Here is a 22,210-nt window from a genome sequence, read left to right on the forward strand (position 1 = left end):
AGGTGTAACCCGTCCTTATTGTACAGGTCGTACCTCTCCCAGACGATGCCCCAGTAATCCAGAAACCCGATGCCCTGCCCCCTGCACCAGTGTCTCAGCCACGCATTAATATGCCTGATTATGCTATTCCTGCGCTGGTTAGCACGTGGTGCAGGCAGCAATCCGGGATTACTAACCTCAAGGGTTGGCTTTTCAGCTTCTTACGCAGTTCCCCGAATTCTCTCTTCAGGACCTCCTCCCTTATCCACATGATGCCTCTCATCATCTTATGCACCTCTATCAGGTCACCTGTCATTCCAAGGAGAAAAGGCCAAGTGCGCTCCACCTATTCTCATTATGTGCGCCCTCCAATCCGGGCAACGTCCTTGTAAATCTCCAGTGCACTCTCTCTACAGTATCCACATCCTCCCTGTAGTGAGGCGACCAGAACTGAGCACAGTACTCCAAGTGGGGTCTGACCAGGGTCCTATATAGCTGTAACAGTACCTCACGGCTCTTGAACTCAATCCCACGGTTGTTGAATGCCAGCACACCTCACGCCTTCTTAACAACGCTGTCAACCTGAATGTACGGAGCTTTTCTCCCTGAAAGAGCAGCAGGTTACACGTTAATTACAACTTTTACCACTTCCGGTAATTTGACTCATATTTATCCCACTGTGTTAATTTGGTCATGTGACTAAGAAGAAACCAGCAAACCCCCCCCCCCCACCCCACCTCGCCCCAATTGCATGTGAACTCCCGACCCGCTGAAGTTACTGGCCTGCAGAGTAACGTAAACGATGCTGGGGCAGGGACGAATTGGGCAAAGTTCTTGCTGGCCGCATCTCACGCGGCTTCGCTGATATCTCAAGATGTGGGCCAGAGGAATCCGTCAAGAGTCGCAGCAGAGGGTGTGTCACATTGTGCTCTGTGGTGTGACTGCGTTGTCCTGGATTTTTGGGTCGGGCAAATAAATGAGCAGACTATTTTCTAAATGGGGGGGGGGGGGGAACAGCGTCCGAGAGCCTGAGATGCGAAGGGCCTTGGGAGTCCTTGCGCAGAACGCCCTCAAGATAAACTCGCAGGTTGAGGTAGTTGTGAGAATGGCCAATGCCATGCCAGCCTTCGTTTCAATAGGCCATGGATACAAGAGCAGGGATGCGATGCTGAGTGTTTATAAGGCGCTGGTGAGGCCTCACGTTGGGTATTGTGAACAGTTTTTTGCTCCTCGCCTAAGGGAAGATGTGCCGGCACTGGGGAAGGTCCTGAGGAGGTTAATAACGATGCTCACGGGAATGAAAAGGCTGTCATACTCGGAGACCTGGGTCTGCACTCACTGGAATTTTAGAAGGATGAGGGGAGATCTCATTGAAATGTTGAAAGGCCCAGACGGAGTAGATGTGGAGAGGATGTTTCCCACGGCGGGGGAGTCTAGGACAAGAGGGCACGGCCTCAGGATAGAGGGGCGTCCATTCAAAGCAGAGAAACTTCTTGAGCCAGAGAGTGGCGAATTTGTGGAGCTTGTTACCACGGGTAGCAGTGGAAGCCGGGTCGTTGGGTATACTTAAGGCAGAGCTCGACGGGGTCTGGGTTGGCCGCGGCGTCAAAGGCTAAGGGGAGAAAGCCGGGGAGTGGGGCGGAGGGGGAGGAAAACGGGTCAGCCACGGTTGAGTGGCGGAGGTGGCTCGCGGCCCATGTGGCCCAGCTCCGCTCCTATGCCGGAAGGCCTGACGGACTCACGGTGAGCGCGCCATTTTGTATTGACAATCCCTCCAGTGACGAGCCCGTGATGAGATACATTTCCTTTCTCTCCCCCCCAACCCCCTCTTTTCTCCTTCGCAGACCGAAGCTCTGCAGTCGCTGCCCTCATGGTGAACTGGGACGACTTCAGGTTGTTCCAGCTGACGACCTCTTACCGGGATCGGCTGCAGCACGCGGTGGAAGGAGCGGTGCACGAAGTCAGCTTGGCGCTAATGACCGAGGACCAGTTCAGTGCGCTCGAGCAGCAGGTGAGGACCCTTTGGGACTGGCCGACTGGGCTTGGATTACCGCTTCTTTCCTCCTCTTCCTTTCCCGTGGCCGATTTTGGCGTGCGGGGCGAGAGGTCACTTTTCCGGGTGATGTGAGGGGTTGGGTATCTGGCGTTGCTGTCGCTACCGTCTCAGCGCGTTCCCCGGAAAGGAGCTCCAAAGCCACCGGACAAGACGGGACTACCCAGGCGCACCAAGTCAGGAGACCAGCTCTACCACCCAACAAACCGAAAACTAAGGCTACAAGACCGACACAAAACCACATAATTACAACAGTACAAATAATACCACAATTGATTTAAAAAAAAAAACGGGCCACGGGCACGGTAAAAATAGTTCAAAGATGTTAAAAGACTATAAACTTGACAGAAACCAACACACAGTTTCCACAAGTCCGCAGGCCCTCTTAAGCACGCTGATCAGTTCCGGTTCATCGCACAACGGCCAATCCAGAATAGCCGACCCCCCGGTGGGCTGAACCACAGGTTGCCCTGAGAAAAGCCATCTCGTGGACGCTCTAGAAACCCCCCCCCCCCCCGGAATCCAGCACCCACCTGATTTTCCCAACCTACCTGCATATTGAAATTCCCCACGACTACTGCAATCTTGCCCTTTTGGCGTGCATTTTCTATCTCCCGTTGTGATTTGTAGTCGACATACCACCGTTCGGGGGGGGGGGGGGGGGGTCTGTATACAACTCCCAATCTTGTATGCTTTCGCCCTTGCCGCTCCTTTATTCTAGCCACTAAGATTCAGCACCTTCCGAACCTAAGCCACCCCTCCTACCAAGGATTTGATGTCATGTTTCGTGAACGGAACGACACTCCCTCTGCCTTCCCGCCTGCCCCTTTCATTGCAGTGCGCGTGTCCTTGGGCACAAAGCTCTCAGTTGCCGCAGTGCTGCCTACAACATCGTGGCTGCCAGCCCGCAAGTGGTTTTTGCAAGTCCACCGACCGCGTACTGCGGGCATTCAGATGCCGCGCCGTTCGTGTTCGTCCTGTATTCGCCATTTTCCATTTTGTCCGCCTTTTACCTTGCAGCTCAGCCTGCTGACTGCAGTCTCGCCCCATCATGAGCCTCCCCTCACTACGCATTGCCTCTGCGTGTAAACCAGCGACCTCGTCCCGGGCACTCATACCCGCCTTCCCGACGATGCCTCTTGCGAGGGACAGGTTGGGGGGCGGGGGGTTCTGGGTTTGCCGGGTTTCGTTTCTGTTGCTTCGTTGTGCGTGAGCTGGGCCCTCCATGATGTCCACGGCTTCGCCGTATCTCGCGGCTATCTGGAGAGGACGGATCTCCGAGTTGTATTTTGCGCATGTGCTCTGGAAGTTAAATAAACCTTTGAACCTTTACTGCATCATGACACGGTCCGCTGGGCGTCCCTCCACGCGCTCACCTCCCAGGATGTACCGCCCAAGTTTAGACAGGATCAGCGCTGGTCCGGGTGACGGCGTCCGGAACAGGTGCGGGAATCCCCTTACAGAACAGGGTGGGGCAACGTGGTACTGTTAGTGGTCAGCACAGTGCTTTATATAAATCAGGTGATCCGGCTTCAGTTCCTGCCACTGCCTGCAAGGAGATTGTATGTCCTCCCTGTGGCTACGTGGGTTTCCTCCGAGTGTTTGGGCTTCCTCCCACAGTCCAAAGATGTATCGTTCGGTAGGTTAATTTGTCATTGGATTGACCTGATATCTGATATCCTTCACATACATGAGGAGGAAAGATCTTTACGTTAGGTGTCTGTCTGAACGTGCATTGTGCAAGTTATAGTAATTCGTAATAAATAGTACAGTCGACCCTCCTTATCCGTGGGGTTCCAAGACCCCCCCACGGATACCAAAAAACGCGGATGCTGAAGTCCCTTATTTAACCTGAATCAGTGCGGTGGTCTTTAGGACCCGGCAGAACCCCGGACTTTATTTAACCTGTCTCAGTGCGGTGGACATTAGGACCCGGCGGCGCAGCTCTGAATCCGCGGTGTTTCCTTTCACGAAAATAATCATGATCGCGATTGAAAATAAGGTGGAAGTAATAAAGCCATCGGTCACTGGAAAAGCGTTAGGCTACGCCGGTCGACGATCGGAACATTTTTAATGGAGCATTTGAAAGGCCCTGCCCTGATGAAAGCTAAAATTATGACTAAGCAACGCAGTGCTTTAATTATTGGAATACGTATGTTTCTTAAGTGTCTTATATGCACAGAAAGGTAAAATATGTACTATATACTAAGAAAAACGTTTGACTAACTGACGCTAAATAATACCGGATGTACCTGTTCCGACTTCAAATCCGACTTAAAGACAGACTCAGGAACGGAACTCATTCATAACCCGGGGACTGCCTGTACTTTTAAGTCATTTCTAGATTACTTATAATACCTAATACAATGTAAATAGTTGTTATACCATATTGCTTAGGGAATAATGACAAGAAAAAATAGTCTGTACATGCTCAAACAACGAGTGCTGGAGAGAACTTCCGGACTTTCCCGATCCGCGCAGGCGGAATCAGCGGATAAGGAGGGTCGACTGTATGTACAGTAAGATATACAACAGAACAGTCAATATAGTGTAAAAATACAGTTTTGTCAGTGTGAGTTTATTGGTCCGATGGCCTGGTGGAAGAAGCTGTCCCGGAGCCTGTTGGTCCTGGCTTTTATGCTGCGGTACCGTTTCCCGGATGGTGGCAGCTGGAACAGTTTGTGGTTGGGGTGACTCGGGTCCCCTATGATCCTTCAGGCCCCTTTTTACACACCTGTCTCTGTAAATGTCCTGAATAGTGGGAAGTTTACATCTACAGATGTGCTGGGCTGTCCGCACCACTCTCTGCAGAGTCCTGCGATTGAGGGAAGTACAGTTCCCATACCAGGCAGTGATGCAGCCAGTCAGGATGCTCTCAATTGTGCCCCTGTAGAAAGTCCTCAGGATTTGGGGGCCCATATCAAACCTCTTTAACCGTCTGAGGTGAAAGAGGGGCTGTTGTGCCTTTTTCACCACACAGCTGGTGTGTACAGACCACGTGAGATCCTCAGTGATGTGTATACTGAGGAACTTAAAGCTGTTCACCCTCTGAACCCCAGGTCCATTGATGTCAATAGGGGTTAGCCCGTCTCCATTCCTCCTGTAATCCACAACCAGCTCCTTTGTTCTTGCGACATTGAGGGAGAGGTCGTTCTCTCGACAGCCCTGTGTCAGGGTGTGACACGTCGAACATTGCTGCAGAAGGGCAGTGAAGGGGCAGGACCGATAGAGGGACAACCCGCAGGGCTTCACGCCTGCAGAGGCGCGATGGGGGCAGAGCCGCTGGTGTAACGTACCGCGTGGGAACACCGATGGGGTGAGGTGGGACACAAACCGCAGCGGAGTGATGCTGGAGTGGGAGCCTACCAGCCCGCTGCACACTGAGGGGGTAGTAACAGTGGCAACAAGCACTGAAGGGTAATATTGATGGAGTGACAATATGTACAGCGGGACAGTCAATGTAACATAGAAATGCAAATGTATCGGTATAAATTAATCAATCTGATGGGCTGGTGGAAGAAGCTGTCCCGGAGCCTGTTGGTCCTGGCTTTTATGCTGCGGTACCGTTTCCCGGATGGTGTTAGATGGAACGTTTTTTGGCTGGGTTAACAAGGTCCCCAATGTTCTTTCGGGCCCCTTTTTACACACTTGTCTTTGTAAGTGCCCTGAATAGTGGGAAGTTCACATCTACAGATATGCTGGGCTGTCCGCACCACTCTCTGCAGAGTCCTGCGATTGAGGGAAGTACAGTTCCCGTACCAGGCAGTGATGCAGCCAGTCAGGATGCTCTCAATTGTGGCCCCTGTAGAAAGTCCTCAGGATTTGGGGGCCCATATCAAACCTCTTCAACCGTCTGAGGTGAAAGAGGTGCTGTCGTACATTTTTCACTGCACAGCCGGTGTGTACAGACCACGTGAGATTCTCAGTGATGTGTATACTGAGGAACTTAAAGCTGTTCACCCAATGATGTCAATAGGGGTTAGCCCATCTCCATTCCTTCTGCAGTTCACAACCAACTCCTTTGTTTTTTCTGTGACATCGAGGGAGAGGTTGTCTTCCTGACACCACCGTGTCGGGGTGAGGACTTCTCTGTAGGCTGCCTCATTATTATTTAAAACGAGGCCAACCGATGTAGCATAGTCGGCAGATTTAATTAGCAGATGGTAGCCGTGGGTGGCGATGCAGTCATGGGTATACAGGGAGTAAAGGAGGGGGCTTAGGACACAGCCCCGAGGGGCATCTGTGTTGAGGGTCAGAGGGGCATTGGAAATTGTCCCGTAATTAAACTAGCTCTTTATTGTGGGATTGCTGGGCATCGTTTGTCCAAGGACTGAATGGACCTACTGGAAAGACTGTACTTGGAGTCCGCTGCGGTCGGGGCGCTCTCATTGTGTGCTGCGTCTGTGAGGCTGAGTCGGTGGCGCCTTGGAAGTCCGTAGCGGGGGTATTCCCTTCTGCCCCTGGGTCATTCAAGTTAATAAGCTAACTTATTATTAGGCTAGCGGGAGTTACATGAATTGTTTTTCACACCTCAGAAATCATTGCTCCTTATGCCAGTCTCTTTATCTCAACATCTCCAATTCAACACTCGTGGAAAGACGAGTCTATCGGGACCCTGAGGAATGGAAGAAACTGTGTGGTGGTTTCTTTCGAACTTATAGTCTTTTAACATCTTTGGACTATTTTAACTGTGCCCATGGTCTGTTTTTTTTTTATCAATGATGCTATTGTTTGCACTGTTGTAACTATATGTTGTAACTGTGTGGTTTTGAGCAGGTCTTGTAGCTTTAGTTTTTGGTTTGTTGGGTGGTAGAGTTGGTCTCCTGTCTTGGTGTGTCTGGGTAGTCTTGTTTTGTCTGGTGGGTTTGGAGCTCCTTTCCGTGGAACGCGCTGAGACGGTAGCGCGATATTAACACGCAGCAGACTCTCCGGACTCTGGATTTGGGGATTGCCAAACGCTATGTGGATTTTCTGGTGTAGTCTGTTTTGCCGTATGCTTTAGTGATATCATTCTGGAGGAACATTGCTTCATTTATTTTAACTGCACTGCAGTTGTGGTTTCTAAATGACAATGAAACGAAATTCAGTTCAATTCAATTCAATCTCAAACGAAAAAGTTGAATGATTCACCCATTATTTCGGTCCACTCATTATGTCCACACATGACTCTCCACAGACGGTTGCCGACCTCTCCGGAAAGGGCTACGGAGCGGAGAGCTCGGAGCTGCTCCTCAACCTGGTGATGGAGAAGGGGTCTCAGGCCCGGAGGGTGATGTGGGCGTGCTTCCCGAAGCTCCGGAACCGGGACCCAAAGTTGGTGAAAATACTGGAAGAAATATGGGAACTGGGTGAGATAATCTGTGGGCTTTCAAGTCAGTTTCGGCGCCGAGCATTGCGGATTCTGAAACAGTTTTTTTGCGCACGTGATTTCACTACATTAATATCTCCAAACAGGTCCCATACCTTACGCTAACTGGGATTTGGCCAAGGGCACGCTGGACTTCCCCACTGACCTCACAGGTAAGGTTTGACGCTGTTGTTTTGTAATTCAACGAGGGCCGAAACGTCTGTCGGGCGGTAAGGCATTGTAACGTAGACTGGAGGGCAACTGACATCGTCACTGGGCAGGAGGAGGTGATGGCGTGAGGGTGACGTCAGCAGGAGAGCGCGAGCTGAGAATCTGCCAGTTGCGGTCATGAGATTGAACCACTTTGGGAAAGTTCGCCACTGACTATTCCCCTAGTCCTAATTCCTCAGGACTAATTAAAATAGGACAGACATGTTAAATGGCATTGAATAATGCAGTAGAACAAAGTGATCTAGGAATAATGGTGCATAGTTCCCTGAAGGTGGAATCTCATGTGGATAGTGTGGTGAAGAAAGTTTTTGGTATGCTGGCCTTTATAAATCAGAGCATTGAGTATAGGAGTTGGGATGTAATGTCAAAATTGTACAAGGCATTGGTGAGGCTGAATTTGGAGTATTGTGTACAGTTCTGGTCACCGAATTATTGGAAAGATGTCAACAAAATGGAGAGAGTACAGAGGAGATTTACTAGAATGTTACCTGGATTTCAGCACCTAAGTTACAGAGAAAGGTTGAACAAGTTAGGTCTTTATTCTTTGGAGTGTGAAGGTTAAGGGGGGGACTTGATATAGATATTTAAATTTATGAGGGGGATAGATCGAGTTGACGTGGATAGGCTTTTTCCATTGAGAGTAAAGGAGATCCAAACAAGAGGACATGAGTTGAGAGTTAAGGGGCAAAAGTTTAGGGGTAACATGAGGGGGAACTTCTTTACTCAGAGAGTGGTAGCTGTGTGGAACGAGCTTCCAGTAGAAGTGGTAGAGGCAGGTTTGATTTTGTCATTTAAAAAAAAATTGGATAGGTATATGGACAGGAAAGGAATGGAGGGTTATGGGCTGAGTGCAGGTCGGTGGGACTAGGTGAGAGTAAGCGTTGGGCACGGACTAGAAGGGCCGAGATGGCCTGTTTCCGTGCTGTAATTGTTATATGGTTATATGGGGGAGTGTTCACGTCTCGAGCCAGTACAAATAATACATTACATTATCTTTGGTTATCTCTCAGTTAAGCCATGACGATCCCTGCGGGTGATTGCAGATGGTGCCGTCACCTAATTACACCGTCAGCTTCCCCATGGAAGCTCCGTGTGCCCGATCCGTTCACCAAGCAACGAAGAGTCGCTCGTTCAAAAATCCCTCAGCTGGTGCAAAGCCGGTGAACCCGCTTTCCTTCCCGGGCGTCTGGGGGGAATGACCCCTCCGCCCTCGCTGGCGGCCTCCCGGCTCAGCACCGAGAGACTCGCCAACCATTCTCCGGCCGCGTGCGCGCCTGGGGAATGCGCACGCCAGTCCCGCCAGATCCGTGAGGTTGGGACCGCTCCCCCACGCCAGCCCCGGTTGGTGTTCCTGCCCTGTTACCACTCGGGGCCAGGGAAGAACGGAATGCACGTTGCTTCCAGTTGAAAGGAAGTACGCTCATGAATATGAACTGAAGGTCTAGTTAAAGAAAAGGAAGAGAGAAAAAAAAACCCCAAAAAGGGCCCATTATAATATTTAACAGTCAAATGTGCCCAGGTTGGAACTCAACTCTTCCCGAAAGTCACAGTCACCGATCCTCAGCGGACTCCTGCACCTGGGTCCATCGAATCAGCGTCCCCAGCGGACCGGATCCTGCGACTGCTTCTCTCCACCGCCTCCTCCCTTCGTCTCCCACAGAAGCTGGAAGCTGCCACGGGTGTCGGGCACACAAACCCCCCCCCCCCCGTTTTGGCCAACCTTCCCTCCTGATCAGACGGCTCGCTTTCCTAAGCGCCCGTTACCTCCAACGATAACCCAAACCACTGCTTCTGCAGACAGACCATTCCATGAGAAACCCTACACTGCAATGTGGGCCCCTCATCTTAGAAAAGAGGTTCTGGCTTTGGAGAGGGTCCAGAGGAGGTTCAGAAGGATGATTGCGGGAATGAAAGGGGTACCACGCGAGGGACGTTTGATGGCTCTGGGTCTGTACTGGCTGGAATTCAGAAGGATGGGGCAGGGGGGGATCTCATTGAAACCTCTCGAATGTTGGAAGGCCTGGACAGAGTAGATGTGGAAAGGATGTTTCCCATGGTGGGGGAGTCTAGGACAAGAGGGGACGGCTTCAGGGTAGAGGGGCGCCCTTCCAAAACCCAGATGTGGAGAAATTTCTTTAGCCCGAGTGTGGTGAATTTGTAGAATTTGTTGCCACAGGCAGCTGTGGAGGCCGGGTCGTTGGGGGTATTTAAGGCAGAGATTGATAGGTTCTCGATCGGACAGGGCGTCAAAGGTTACGGGGAGAAGGCCGGGAGCCGGGGTTGAGGCAGAGAGAAAAAAAAAAGGTCAGCCATCACTGAATGGCGGAGCAGACTCGATGGGCCAAATGGCCTAATTCTACTCCTGTACCTTATGGTCTTATGGGAAGCAATGAACCCTTTGCCAGGGCGTTACACGGATGAAATGTCTGGTTGCCAGCACAACGATCCTGGATTTTTTTAAATGAAGATTAGCGGGGTTAGGCATTGTCCACGGTGAGCGAATGCAGTGGTTGACCAGTGGCGCCTGACGGAAACGGGGCTGTCTGTCCGAGCCGGGGTTCAGCCAAGGCTAGGGGACCGCACTGAGGAAGTTTCCGCCTTCTACTGGCTTTCCTCTATCGTGTCCTCCTGTTTGAAGTCCAGAGAAAATCAGAAGTCGGGCCCGGGGATACGTCCTTTAAAATTTGAAGAAACCTGGCGATCTTTTATTCAATATTTTCATACGGTCTGATTTTTTTGTACTGATCCTCTTCTAGCTATTTCTTTCGGAACCTTGGATTTGATCAGCGAGTCTCTCTTCTCTTGATTTTTCTCTCAGGATGGACTGCCCAGTCCTTTTTTGTTTCTGTTTAGAATAGTGTTTTCTTTCTCTTTCATATAAAAATTTCTAATAGTCCTTCCTTTCTTCATAAATTGATAAGAGGAGACTTATACATCCAATATCAAATTTATCCTTTGTAGGTTAACACTATGTGTGATTCTGATACTGTTTACTTTACCTTCTGTCTGTCCTGCTATCGACATGTATACCAGAGATATTCTCCTCTTGTTTCTATACACATTTTTAAAAAAATCAATAAAAAGATTGAAAAAAAAGAGAAAATGCCAAGTTTGCTCAACCTATTCTCATAAGCCCTCTATTTTTCTAAGCTCCATGTACCTTTCCAGCAGTGTTTTTAAAGACCCTATCATATCCGCCTCCACCACTTTCACCGGCAGCCCATTCCACTCATTCACCACTCTCTGAGTAAAAAACGTACCCCTGACATAGTCCTAGTACCTAGTCCCCAGCACCTTAAACCTGTGTCCTCTTGTGGCAACCATTTCAGCCCCGGGAAAAAGCCTCTGACTATCCACACGATCAGTGCCTCTCATCATCTTGTACACCTCTACCAGGTCACCCCTCATCCTCCGTCGCTCCAAGGAGAAAAGGCTGAGTTCGCTCAACCTATTCTCATGAGGCATGCTCTCCAACCCGGGCAACGTCCTTGTAAATCTCCTCTGCACTCTCTCAAAAGTATCCACATCCTTCCCGTAGTGAGGTGACCAGAACTGAGCACAGTACTCCAAGTGGGGTCTGACCAGGGTCTGATATAGCTGTGACATTACCTCTCGGCTCTTGAACTCAGTCCCGCTGTTGATGAAAACCAGCATGCCTTACACCTTCTTAACAACACGACAAATCTGCCCAGCGGCTTTGAGTGTCCGATGGACGTGGATCCCAAGACTGCACTGATCCTCCACACCACCAAGAGTCTGACCATTAGACATTTATTTTGTCTTCGGATTTGACCTACCGAAGTGAGCCACTTCCCACTTACCAGGGTTGAACTCCCATCAGCCAGATCTCAGCCCGGTTCTGCATCCTATCGGTGTCCCACTGTAACCTCCGACAACCCTCCAGACTATCCACAGACTATCCATCAGCCAGATCTCAGCCCGGTTCTGCATCCTATCGATGTCCCACTGTAACCTCCGACAACCCTCCAGACTATCCACAGACTATCCATCAGCCAGATCTCAGCCCGTTTCTGCATCCTCTAACAACCCTCCACACTATCTACAACACCCCCGAACCTCCTGTTTGTATTCATGCTTTTTAAAAAAAAATCAATAAAAAGATGGAAAAACTTGATAAGATATTTTATTACATCCTCTCAGAAATCCCATTATGATAATTTCTCCCTGTCTGCAGGAGAAATTGTGGAAATCAAAATGCAAATCATCATCATTTTTTGGGACTGCCCTGTCATCAAAAACTATTGGAGGGGGTACACAATAGTACCTACAAGACATCTTTAAATGTGAAATACCCTTAGAGAGTAAGACCGTATATTATGAATATATACCTCGAGAATGGTTGAAAAGAGATAAATATTTAATGAATATACTGTTGGTGGCAGGTAAAAAGACTCTTACTAGGAAATGGTTATCACAGGAGAGCCCAACTTTAAATACATGGATGGAAATTACAATGGACATTTACAAAATGGAGAAGATAACAGCATCTGTTAATCATAAGCTGGAACAATTTGATTCATACTGGGAAAAATGGTTTAACTACATAATGCCTCATAGCCTGATTTTATTCTCACAAATCAATGAATCTGTTGTAAAAAAAAAAGATCACTCCCTACTCCTACATAGTTCTTTCCTTTTGCTTGTTTTTTCTTTCCGCTCTTTTCTCTAAGTGTATACCCCAGATAAATACTATGTGGAGATTTTGTGATATATATGATTATATGATGTATAGGTACAATGTCTGAAATACATCTTATGGAAATGTTTGTTTGATGATGAACTTCAATCAAAAAATAAATTACGAAAAAGAGAAAAGGAAGAAAGAGAAAGCTTCGCGTGTTGTGCAGGAAACACTGCACTTGCCTATGTGACAATCTTCACCAGACTGATTCCTGGGATGGCAGGACTTTCATATGAAGAAAGACTGGATCGACTGGGCCTATACTCGCTGGAATTTAGAAGATTGAGGGGGGATCTTATTGAAACGTATAAAGTTCTAAAGGGATTGCACAGGCTAGATGCAGGAAGGTTGTTTCCGATGTTGGGCAAGTCCAGAACGAGGGGGTCACAGTTTAAGGATAAAGGGGAAGCCTTTTAGGACCGAGATGAGGAGAAACTTCTTCACACAGAGAGTGGTGAATCTGTGGAATTCTCTGCCACAGGAAACAGATGAGGCCGGTTCATTGGCTATATTGAAGAGGGAGTTAGATGTGGCCCTTGTGGCTAAAGGGATCGGGGGGTATGGAGAGAAAGCAGGTACAGGGTTCTGAGTTGGATGATCAGCCCTGATCACACTGAATGGCGGTGCAGGCTCGAAGGGCCGAACGGCCTACTCCTGCACCTATTTTCTATGTTTCTATGTGACCTCCCACATGAGGGAGCCCATGGCGGGCAAAAGGCAATTTGATTGCCCCCAACCCCCCTCCCCCACCGCCGTCAGGGTTTGGGAAGCCCCACTTTAAAAGGGAGTAGGGTACCACGGGTGTGTAGTGAACAGATAAGATTCCAATGCGGGGAAACGATGGACCGCGTTTGCGGAGACAGCGGGGCGTTGTCTGCGAGGCACTAACCGTTTATTTCATTGCTAAACGCAGGCGCAGCGCAGCGGCACAGAGAAACGCTCCGAGAGGCGAACGCCAGGGTGGACGCCACCGTCGTCCTCAGGAACGGCAGCGTGAAGGTCCTCCAGCTGGCCGGCCGGTTCGCCGGGCTGACGGTCGTCTCCACGCCGCGGCGCCGGCGGCTCGCTGAGCACGAGCTCCTGGCGGGGGGCCGGGAGCTGGAGCAGCCGGCCGACGGGCCGATCCCCGGGGAGCTGCGGAAGATCCGGGCCGACCAGCTGTTCGCGGGCGGCGATCCCCTCGGCGGCTCCCAGCCCGGCAAGTCAGCGGCGCTGTCCGGGGTCTCCGGGATCGGGAAGACTACGGTAGTGCGGAAGTTTGTTTTGGACTGGGCCTCGGGGAGAATCTGCCAGCACTTCCAGTTCGTCTTCAGTTTCAAATTCCGGGACTTAAATTCAATCAACTGCGCCGTATCCCTGAGGGATCTGCTGCTGGATCATTATCCGTACTTGCGGAATGTCCTTGCGGTACTCTGGAGGAACGCGGTGAGACTGCTGTTTATATTTGACGGCTGGGATGAATTCAAGGACAGAACCGCTTTCCCCGACGGTCAGGGGGGTGCAGAGCCTCCGCACGAGTGCACAGATCCCGACACCCGGTGCCAGGTGTCGGGCATTGTGTACAGTTTAATCCAGCGCAAGCTGCTCCCGGGGTGCTCGGTGCTGGTGACCTCCCGCCCCGCCGCTTTACGCTCACTGGAAAGGGCGGGCATCAGTGTCTGGGCTGAAATCCTGGGATTTGTCGGTGAGGAGCGGAAGGAGTACCTCGTGAGGCACTTTGAAGATCAGGCGGTGGCGGCAGCCGTTTTCAAACACGTGCAGGAGAACGAGGTCCTGTACACCCTGAGCTACAACCCCTCCTACTGTAAATTCCTCGCTCTGGCACTGGGCCCCTTCTTCGCACGACCAGGCGGGGACCCGCAGCGCGTTCCCAAGACCGTCACCCAACTGTACTCCCACTACCTTTACAACCTGCTGAAAAAGCACGGCCGCGAGATGGAGAGCCCCCGCGACGTGCTGCTGCGGGCGGGCCAGATGGCCTTCAGGGGACTGAGCGAGGGGAACTTCGTTTTCACGGAGGAAGATCTGTTCAGGCACAGCCTGCAGTTCTCCCAGTTCCTGTCCGGCTTCCTGAAGGAGCTGCTGGGGAGGGGGGGCGCCGGCGAGGCGGGGCACGCCTTCCCCCACCTCACCGTCCAGGAGTTTGTGGCCGCCCTGGCGCAGTTCCTCACCTCGGATCCCGTCGCCCTGCTGGAGCACCTGGCCGAAGCCCAGGGCGCGGCGGACGGGCGCTACGAGGTTTTCCTGCGCTTCCTGGCCGGCCTGGCCTCCGCCGGGTCGGCGGGCCCCCTGCCGGAGCTCCTGGGCGCCTTCCCCAGCCAGGCGACCTCCCAGGTGGCGGACTGGGTGAAGGAGGAGGTGGCCGGGGCGGCCCGCGAGGGCGGCAGAAGGGGCCTGCTGAGGGCGCTGCACTACCTGTTCGAGTCCCAGGACGGCCAGCTGGCCCAGGGCGCCCTGGGCTCCGCGGAGGCGCTCTCTCTCCGAAGGCAGCGGCTGACGCGGAGCGACTGCGCCGTGCTGTCCCACGCCGTCGGCCACTGCGAGGCCGTAAAGCACCTCGACCTTCGGAGCTGCGGCCTCCAGCGCGGGACGCTCGAGCTGCTGGCGCCCGGGCTGCACCGATGCCGGGAGCTGGGGTAACTGTCTGCATTTTCATTCTTTTGTTGTGAAAGAAAATAAGGGTGGATAAAAATCCGAGGGGAAGTTATATCAAATAGATATTTCAATAAAAGTACAGACAAACGAGGGAATGTACCCTGTCAAGATCATGTATATGGAGCTAATATATAAAAAAGGAAGCACTACTCCCCTTAACAATTCATAAAAATGACTCAAAATTTCTATTATTAAGAAAGGAAACAAAAACCCACTAAGCTAACCCAAAACAAGAAGGAAAAAAAGAGGACTGGGCAGTCCAGTTTGAGGATATAATTACGGGGGGGGGGGGGAAAAAAGGGAAAAATCCTTCCGGTCAAATCTGAAACTTACCGGAGAAGAGGGAAAAAAAGATTTCCGAAAAAAAGTTTTTAAAAAAAAAAAAGAAAAATTAAATCGTATGAAAATATTATAGACAATAGACAATAGGTGCAGAGGTAGACCATTCGGCCCTTCGAGCCTGCACCGCCATTCTGAGATCATGGCTGATCATCTACTATCAATACCCGGTTCCTGCCTTGTCCCCATATCCCTTGATTCCCCTATCCATAAGATACCTATCCAGCTCCTTCTTGAAAGCATCCAGAGAATTGGCCTCCACTACCTTCCGAGGCAGTGCATTCCAGAGCCCCGCAACTCTCTGGGAGAAGAAGTTTTTCCTTAACTCCGTCCTAAATGACCTACCCCCTTATTCTCAAACCATGCCCTCTGGTACTGGGCTCTCCCAGCATCTGGAACATATTTCCTGCCTCTATCTTGTCCAATCCCTTAAGGTCGTCGGGTCTGCTCAAATCTAAAATTTAAAAATTTTAAATTTTTAGAAGATTTGAAATCTATCCCACCTGATGACAGATGCAACGCCGAGGTGGCTACCTTGACGCGTTTGTTTTGGTCTTTAGGGTAAAGTTAAATGATTTTTTGGAGAGGTGTTTTTTAGAAAGTTACCAAAAACCATGGGTTTGGACCTACAGCCGAATTCGCTGACGGCAATCTTTGGGATCGTTCCAAAGGAAATGTAGGGGGCTCCCGGGCCGAAAGCCCCTCCACGGATACCGGCTGACCTGCTCAGTCCATGTTGCCGCGGGGGAACACCGGAAGTAAGAGACGTAAGGCAGGAAATGTTCCCGCTTCCGCTCAGCCTTATGGTAGCTTTTTCAACTTTATTGTCTTAAGAGAGCTGTGTTGCCGGACTGGAAAGATCCCAATCCACCTGCCGTATTTTCCTGGCTCTCCTCCATCACCTCATGTTTAGGCTTGGAGAAAATTAGAAGTGGGGTAACTTTGCCTTGCGTCTCTTACTTCCGGTGTTCACGCGGCAACAGGCGCAATCCGCCGCAGGAACTGAGCAGGTCAGCCGGTATCCATGGAGGGGACTAAGCGTTCAATGCTTCGGGCCGGGAGCCTCCAACAGTTCTCCAGCGCACCGTGCTGGCTGCTCTGGATTTGCGCCGTCTGCTGAACCTCTTGCGTTTATAATCATACGAGGCATTGGTGAGAGTGATCTGGGAATAACGGTGCATGGTTCCCTGAGGGTGGAATCTCATGTGGATAGGGTGGTGAAGAAAGCCTTTGGTATGCTGGCCTTTATAAATCCGAGCATTGAGTATAGGAGTTGGGATGTAATGTTAACATTGCACAAGGCATTGGTGAGGCCAAATTTGGAGTATTGTGTACAGTTCTGGTCACCAGATTATAGGAAAGATGTCAACAAAATAGAGAGAGAGTACAGAGGAGATTTACTCAAATGTTAATTGGGTTTCAGCACCTAAGTTGCAGGGAAAGGGTGAACAAGTTAGTTCTTTATTCTTTGGAGCGTAGAAGGTGGAGGGGGGGACTTGATAGAGGTATTTAAAATTATGAGGGGGGATAGATAGACGTGGATAAGCTTTTTCCATTGAGAGTAGGGGAGATTCAAACAAGAGGACATGAGTTGAGACCTAGGGGGCAAAAGTTTAGGGGTAACACGAGGGGGAACTTCTTTACTCAGAGAGTGGCAGCTGTGTGGAACGAGCTTCCAGTAGAAGTGGTAGAGGCAGCTTCGATATTGTAATTTAGAAAATTGGATAGGTGTATGGACAGGAAAGGAATGGAGGGTTATGGGCTGAATGTAGGTCAGTGGGACTAGGTGAGAGTAAGCGTTCGGCACGGACTGGAAGGGCCGAGATGGCCTGTTTCCGTGCTGTAATTGTTTTATGGCTATATGGTTATCTAATTCCCCATCAGCTTCATTTTTTTTTTTAAAGAGATAAATAACACTCCAGCTAAAATAGTCAAAACGAAAACAGAAATCGGATTTAAAATGTCAACTAAAAATAATAAGATGGTTGGCCTGTAACTGCCCGCATGAAAGGACTTTGTCCATCTTCTTCCGACACATGTCATTTGTAAAGAGGGGCACACCCATTTATAACAGCACAAAAGGAAAATAGCTAGGAGCACGAGTAGGCCATTCGACCCTCCCCCCATGTTTGCTCCGCTATTCTATCATCAATGATTTTCCGTGAACGATCCAAGCTGGCCAGTGAAAGTCACTCACAACGAGAGAACATCTGCAGATGCAGGAAATCCGAGCGGCGCACATGAAATTAGTCTCGCGAGACCATGGATTTGCGTCTTGGAAAGTTTCCAGGGCAGGGTTTGTATGGGAGACCGGCAGCTGCCCATGCCGCAAGTCACACACACGCACACAGACACACACACACACACACACACACACACACACACACATACACAGACACACACACACTCACACACACACACAGACACACACTCACACACACACACACACACACACACACACACAGACACACACACACACACACACACACACACACACACACACACACACACACACACACACACAGACACTCACACACACACACACACACACACTCACACAGACACACACACACACACAAACTCATCTGACCAGGCGGCATCTGTGGAAAAAATTCCAGTCAACATTTCGGGTTCCGCCCGGAAATGTCGACTGTCCTTTCCTCCATAGGTGCCGCCTGGCCAGATGAGTTGGTGTGTGTGTGTCTGTGTCTGTGTGTGTGAGTGTGTGTGTGTGTGTGTGTGTCTGTGTGTGTGTGTGTGTGTGTGTGTCTGTGTGTGTGAGTGTGTCTGTGTCTGTGTGTGTGTGTGTCTGTGTGTGTGCGCTCCTCCCTTGGACAACATCGGTGGCATGGAGAGGGGAGGCCTGCGGCATGGGCAACTGCTGGTCTCCCATACAAACCCTGCCCTGGAAACTTTCCCAGGCGCAAATCCATGGTCTCGCGAGACTAATGGATGCCTATAGAGGTGTTACTGAAAGACTCACGAGAGAACATCTCTGTCACACCCCATGCTGAATTGGGTTCTTCCTCTGTTTGCATTTAGGCTCGGGAACAATCATCTGGGAGACTCGGGAATGAAACTTGTGGCTGCGGCCCTGAGCAACGTGGACTGTAAGATACAGAAACTGCGGTAAGTGAGGGATCGGGACACTCGAAGCCCTCCGCCAGGGCCTGAGCCGCTGTCACTGGCATCGGACCCTGCCGCGTTCTCCCCCGCAGAAATGGTAAAATCTGCTCCCCGCAACTGGTTCCACAAAGACAGCAAAGAGGTTGAAATACAAAGTCCTGCCCGCTCCCCCCCCAAAGAAAAGGAAAAGGTCAGAGAGTTCCTTCTGCAGTTGTACAGGGCCCTAGTGAGACTACGCCTGGAGTATTGTGTTCAGTTTTGGTCTCCGAATTTGAGGAAGGCCATCCTTGCTATTGAGGGAATACGGCATCAGTTCACGAGGTTAATTCCTGGGATGGCGGGACTGTCATATGTTGAAAGATTGAAGCCACTGGGCTTGTATACACTGGAATTTAGAAGGATGAGAGGGGATCTGATTGAAACATATAAGGTTATTAAGGGATTGGACACGCTAGAGGCAGGAAACATGTTCCCGATGTTGGGGGAGCTCTGAACCAGAGGCCACAGTTTAAGAATAAGGGGTAGGCCATTCAGAATGGAGTTCAGGAAAAACTTTTTCACCCAGACAGTTGTGGATCTGTGGAATGCTCTGCCTCAGAAGGCAGTGGAGGCTAATTCTCAGGATGCTTTCAAGAAAGAGTTAGATAGAACTCTTAAAGATAGCGGACTCAAGGGATATGGGGAGAAGGCAGGAACGGGGTACTGATTGTAGATGATCAGCCATAGTCACAGTGAATGGTGGTGCGGGCTCGAAGGGCTGAATGGCCTACTCCTGAACCTATTGTCTATTGTCTATATTTCTCTCAAAGCCATGAGGACATGACTACTTTTGATGAGGGATAGTGTGAAGATTTCACAGCTAGCGGAATGCTATTTCTGTAGAAGCAGCGTTTGGGGTGTGGTTAGAGATAATGGGTGCTTTGGTATGCGAGCAATCCAATCGGGGACCAGTATTTTTTTTTGTGTGCCTGACACCGGTGTGAACTGTGGTCGATTTTCGGCGGGAGATAATGAGGGAAGGCGCTGGAGAGAACCGGTGGTAGGAGTCAACCCGGTGGGGACCGTGATTCGATGGAGCAGGCTGTGGAAATCTGCTGAGGAAGGGTGAAAATGACATTTAGAAGAGTTGAGCAGCAACCTCTTCTCATTTAACAGTTTAACTATAATGGGCCTTTTTCTGTTTGCTTTTTGTTTTTTTTCCCTTTATCATTCAGAGATATAATTCTTGTAATCGTATGCAGTGTGCTGTCTGTTATTTCCTGACACCGAGTTGTAACAGGGTCCCAAATTACAGAGTGTTCACTCTTAAGGTGGCTTGGGTAGGAGTGATGCACCATCAATAACTCTCCCGAGACGTGAGGCGAGATATCGGCTTTTATTGACTGGAAGAAAGAACAAGCAGCAATTGACCACCATACTACATCCTGGAGACTGAGGGCAGGGCCCAGGCTCCAAACGCCTTTATACCGGGGTCAGTGGGAGGAGCCACAGGAGCAGTCAGCGGGGGGGGGGGGGTGGCGTGTCCAGACGGGTATATGTAGTTCACCACAGCAACATTGGAGACGAGAGTGACGAATGCGTGCATTCCAGTCTGCCGACCCTCTGTCTGCGGAGGCCTACTCCGTCTGGAGCTGTGGCTCTTGTGTCTCTGCCCACAGACACTGCCTGGAGAGCCTCCGAGGACTTGTGAGGTGGTGCCCAAGGGGACTTCTGTTAGCTGCGGTCAACCCGAAGTAACGAAACAAGTACCGCAGATGGTTCTTTTCGACTTTTATTGGTAGCAAGCTACGGGAGAGAATCTTCCGTCTGTACTCAGAGTGAGTCAGACGCGGAAGCCTCTCTCTCGAAGCACAGATTCAGAGTTTTTTATACTATCTTTGACCCAAAAGCCTAGCAACAGTGACAGTCCGCGACAACGGCCACTTGTAGACAGCAGGCAATAAGTGCAGGAGTAGGCCATTCGGCCCTTCGAGCCAGCACCGCCATTCACTGATCATCCCACGATCAGTACCCCCTTCCTGCCCTCTCCCCATATCCCTTGACTCTGCTATCTTTAAGAGCTCTATCTAACTCTTTCTTGAAAGCATCCAGAGAATTGGCCTCCACTGCCTCTGAGGCAGAGCATTCCACAGATCCACAACTCTCTGGGTGAAAAAGTTTTTCCTCAACTCCGTTCTAAATGGCCAAACCCCTTATTCTTAAACTGTGGCCTCTGGTTCTGGACTCCCCCCAACATCGGGAACATGTTTCCTGCCTCGAGCTTGTCCAATCCCTTAATAATCTTATATGTTTCAATCAGATCCCCTCTCATCCTTCTAAATTCCAGTGTGTACAAGCCCAGTGGCTTCAATCTTTCAATGTATGACAGTCCCGCCTTCCCGGGAATCAACCTTGTGAACCTACGCTGCACTCCCTCAATAGCAAGGATGGTCTTCCTCAAATTCAGAGACCAAAACTGCACACAATACTCCAGGTGGGGTCTCACCAGGGCCCTGTACAACTGCAGAAGGAACTCTTTGCTCCTATACTCAACTCCCCTTGTTCTGAAGGCCAACTTGTCATTAGTTTTCTTCACTGCCTGCTGTACCTGCATGCTTACTTTCAGTGACTGATGAACAAGGACACCTAGATCTCGTTGTACTTCCCCTTTTCCTAACTTGACACCATTCAGATAGTAATCTGCCTTCTTGTTCTTGCCACCAAAGTGGATAACCTAACATTAATCCACATTAAACTGCATCTGCCTACTCACCCAACCTGTCCAAGTCACCCTGCATTCTCCTAGCCATATATAACCATATAACAATTACAGGCCATCTCGGCCCTTCTAGTCCGTGACGAACGCTTACTCTCACCTAGTCCCACTGACCTGCACTCAGCCCAAAACCCTCCATTCCTTTCCTGTCCATATACCTATCCAATTTTACTTTAAATGACAATACTGAACCTGCCTCTACCACTTCTACTGGAAGCTCGTTCCACACAGCTACCACTCTCTGAGTAAAGAAATTCCCCCTCGTGTTACCCTTAAACTTTTGCCCCCTAACTCTTAAATCATGTCCTCTTGCTTGAATCTCCCCTACTCTCAATGGAAAAAGCCTATCCATATCAACTCTTATCTATCCCCCTCATAATTTTAAATACCTCTATCGTCCCCCCTCAGCTTTCTATGCTCTAAAGAATAAAGACCTAACTTGTTCAATCTTTCCCTGTAACTTAGATGCTGAAACCCAGGAAACATTCTAGTAGATCTTCTCTGTACTCTCTCTATTTTGTTGACATCTTTCATATAATTCGGTGACCAGAACTGTACACAGTACTCCAAATTTGGCCTTACCAATGCCTTGTACAATTCTAACATTACATCCCAACTGCTATACTCAATGCTCTGATTTATAAAGGCCAACATACCAAAAGCTTTCTTCACCACCCTATCCACATGTGATTCCACCTTCAGGGAACTATACACCATTATTCCTAGATCACTCTGTTCTACTGCATTCTTCAATGCCCTACCATTTACCATGTATGTCCTATTTGGATTATTCCTACCAAAATTATTTGGATTATTCCTACCTCACACTTATCAGCATTAAACTCCATCTGCCATCGCTCAGCCCACTCTTCTAACTGGTCTAAATCTCTCTGCAAACCTACTTCATTATCCACAACGCCACCTACCTTAGTATCATCTGCATACTTACTAATCCAATTTACCCCCCCATCATCCAGATCATTAATGTATATGACAAACAACATTGGACCCAGTACAGATCCC

At 49.9% G+C, this 22,210-nt stretch overlaps 1 protein-coding gene across 1 annotated transcript in view; it reads left to right on the forward strand.

Moving 5' to 3' along the window:
* Positions 1 to 20,169, forward strand: part of LOC140721446 (NACHT, LRR and PYD domains-containing protein 3-like) — a 57,133-nt gene extending 36,964 nt beyond the window's left edge. The window contains exons 3-8 of the mRNA XM_073036266.1: positions 1,824 to 1,990; positions 7,209 to 7,380; positions 7,487 to 7,552; positions 13,226 to 14,948; positions 18,349 to 18,435; positions 20,091 to 20,169. Coding sequence (XP_072892367.1) covers positions 1,824 to 1,990; positions 7,209 to 7,380; positions 7,487 to 7,552; positions 13,226 to 14,948; positions 18,349 to 18,435; positions 20,091 to 20,169 — 2,294 coding nt within the window. The remainder of the gene's footprint in view (positions 1 to 1,823; positions 1,991 to 7,208; positions 7,381 to 7,486; positions 7,553 to 13,225; positions 14,949 to 18,348; positions 18,436 to 20,090) is intronic.
* The last annotated feature ends 2,041 nt before the right edge of the window (positions 20,170 to 22,210 follow it).

This window comes from Hemitrygon akajei, unplaced genomic scaffold (genome assembly GCF_048418815.1).
Source record: "Hemitrygon akajei unplaced genomic scaffold, sHemAka1.3 Scf000055, whole genome shotgun sequence".
Taxonomy (NCBI): domain Eukaryota; kingdom Metazoa; phylum Chordata; class Chondrichthyes; order Myliobatiformes; family Dasyatidae; genus Hemitrygon; species Hemitrygon akajei.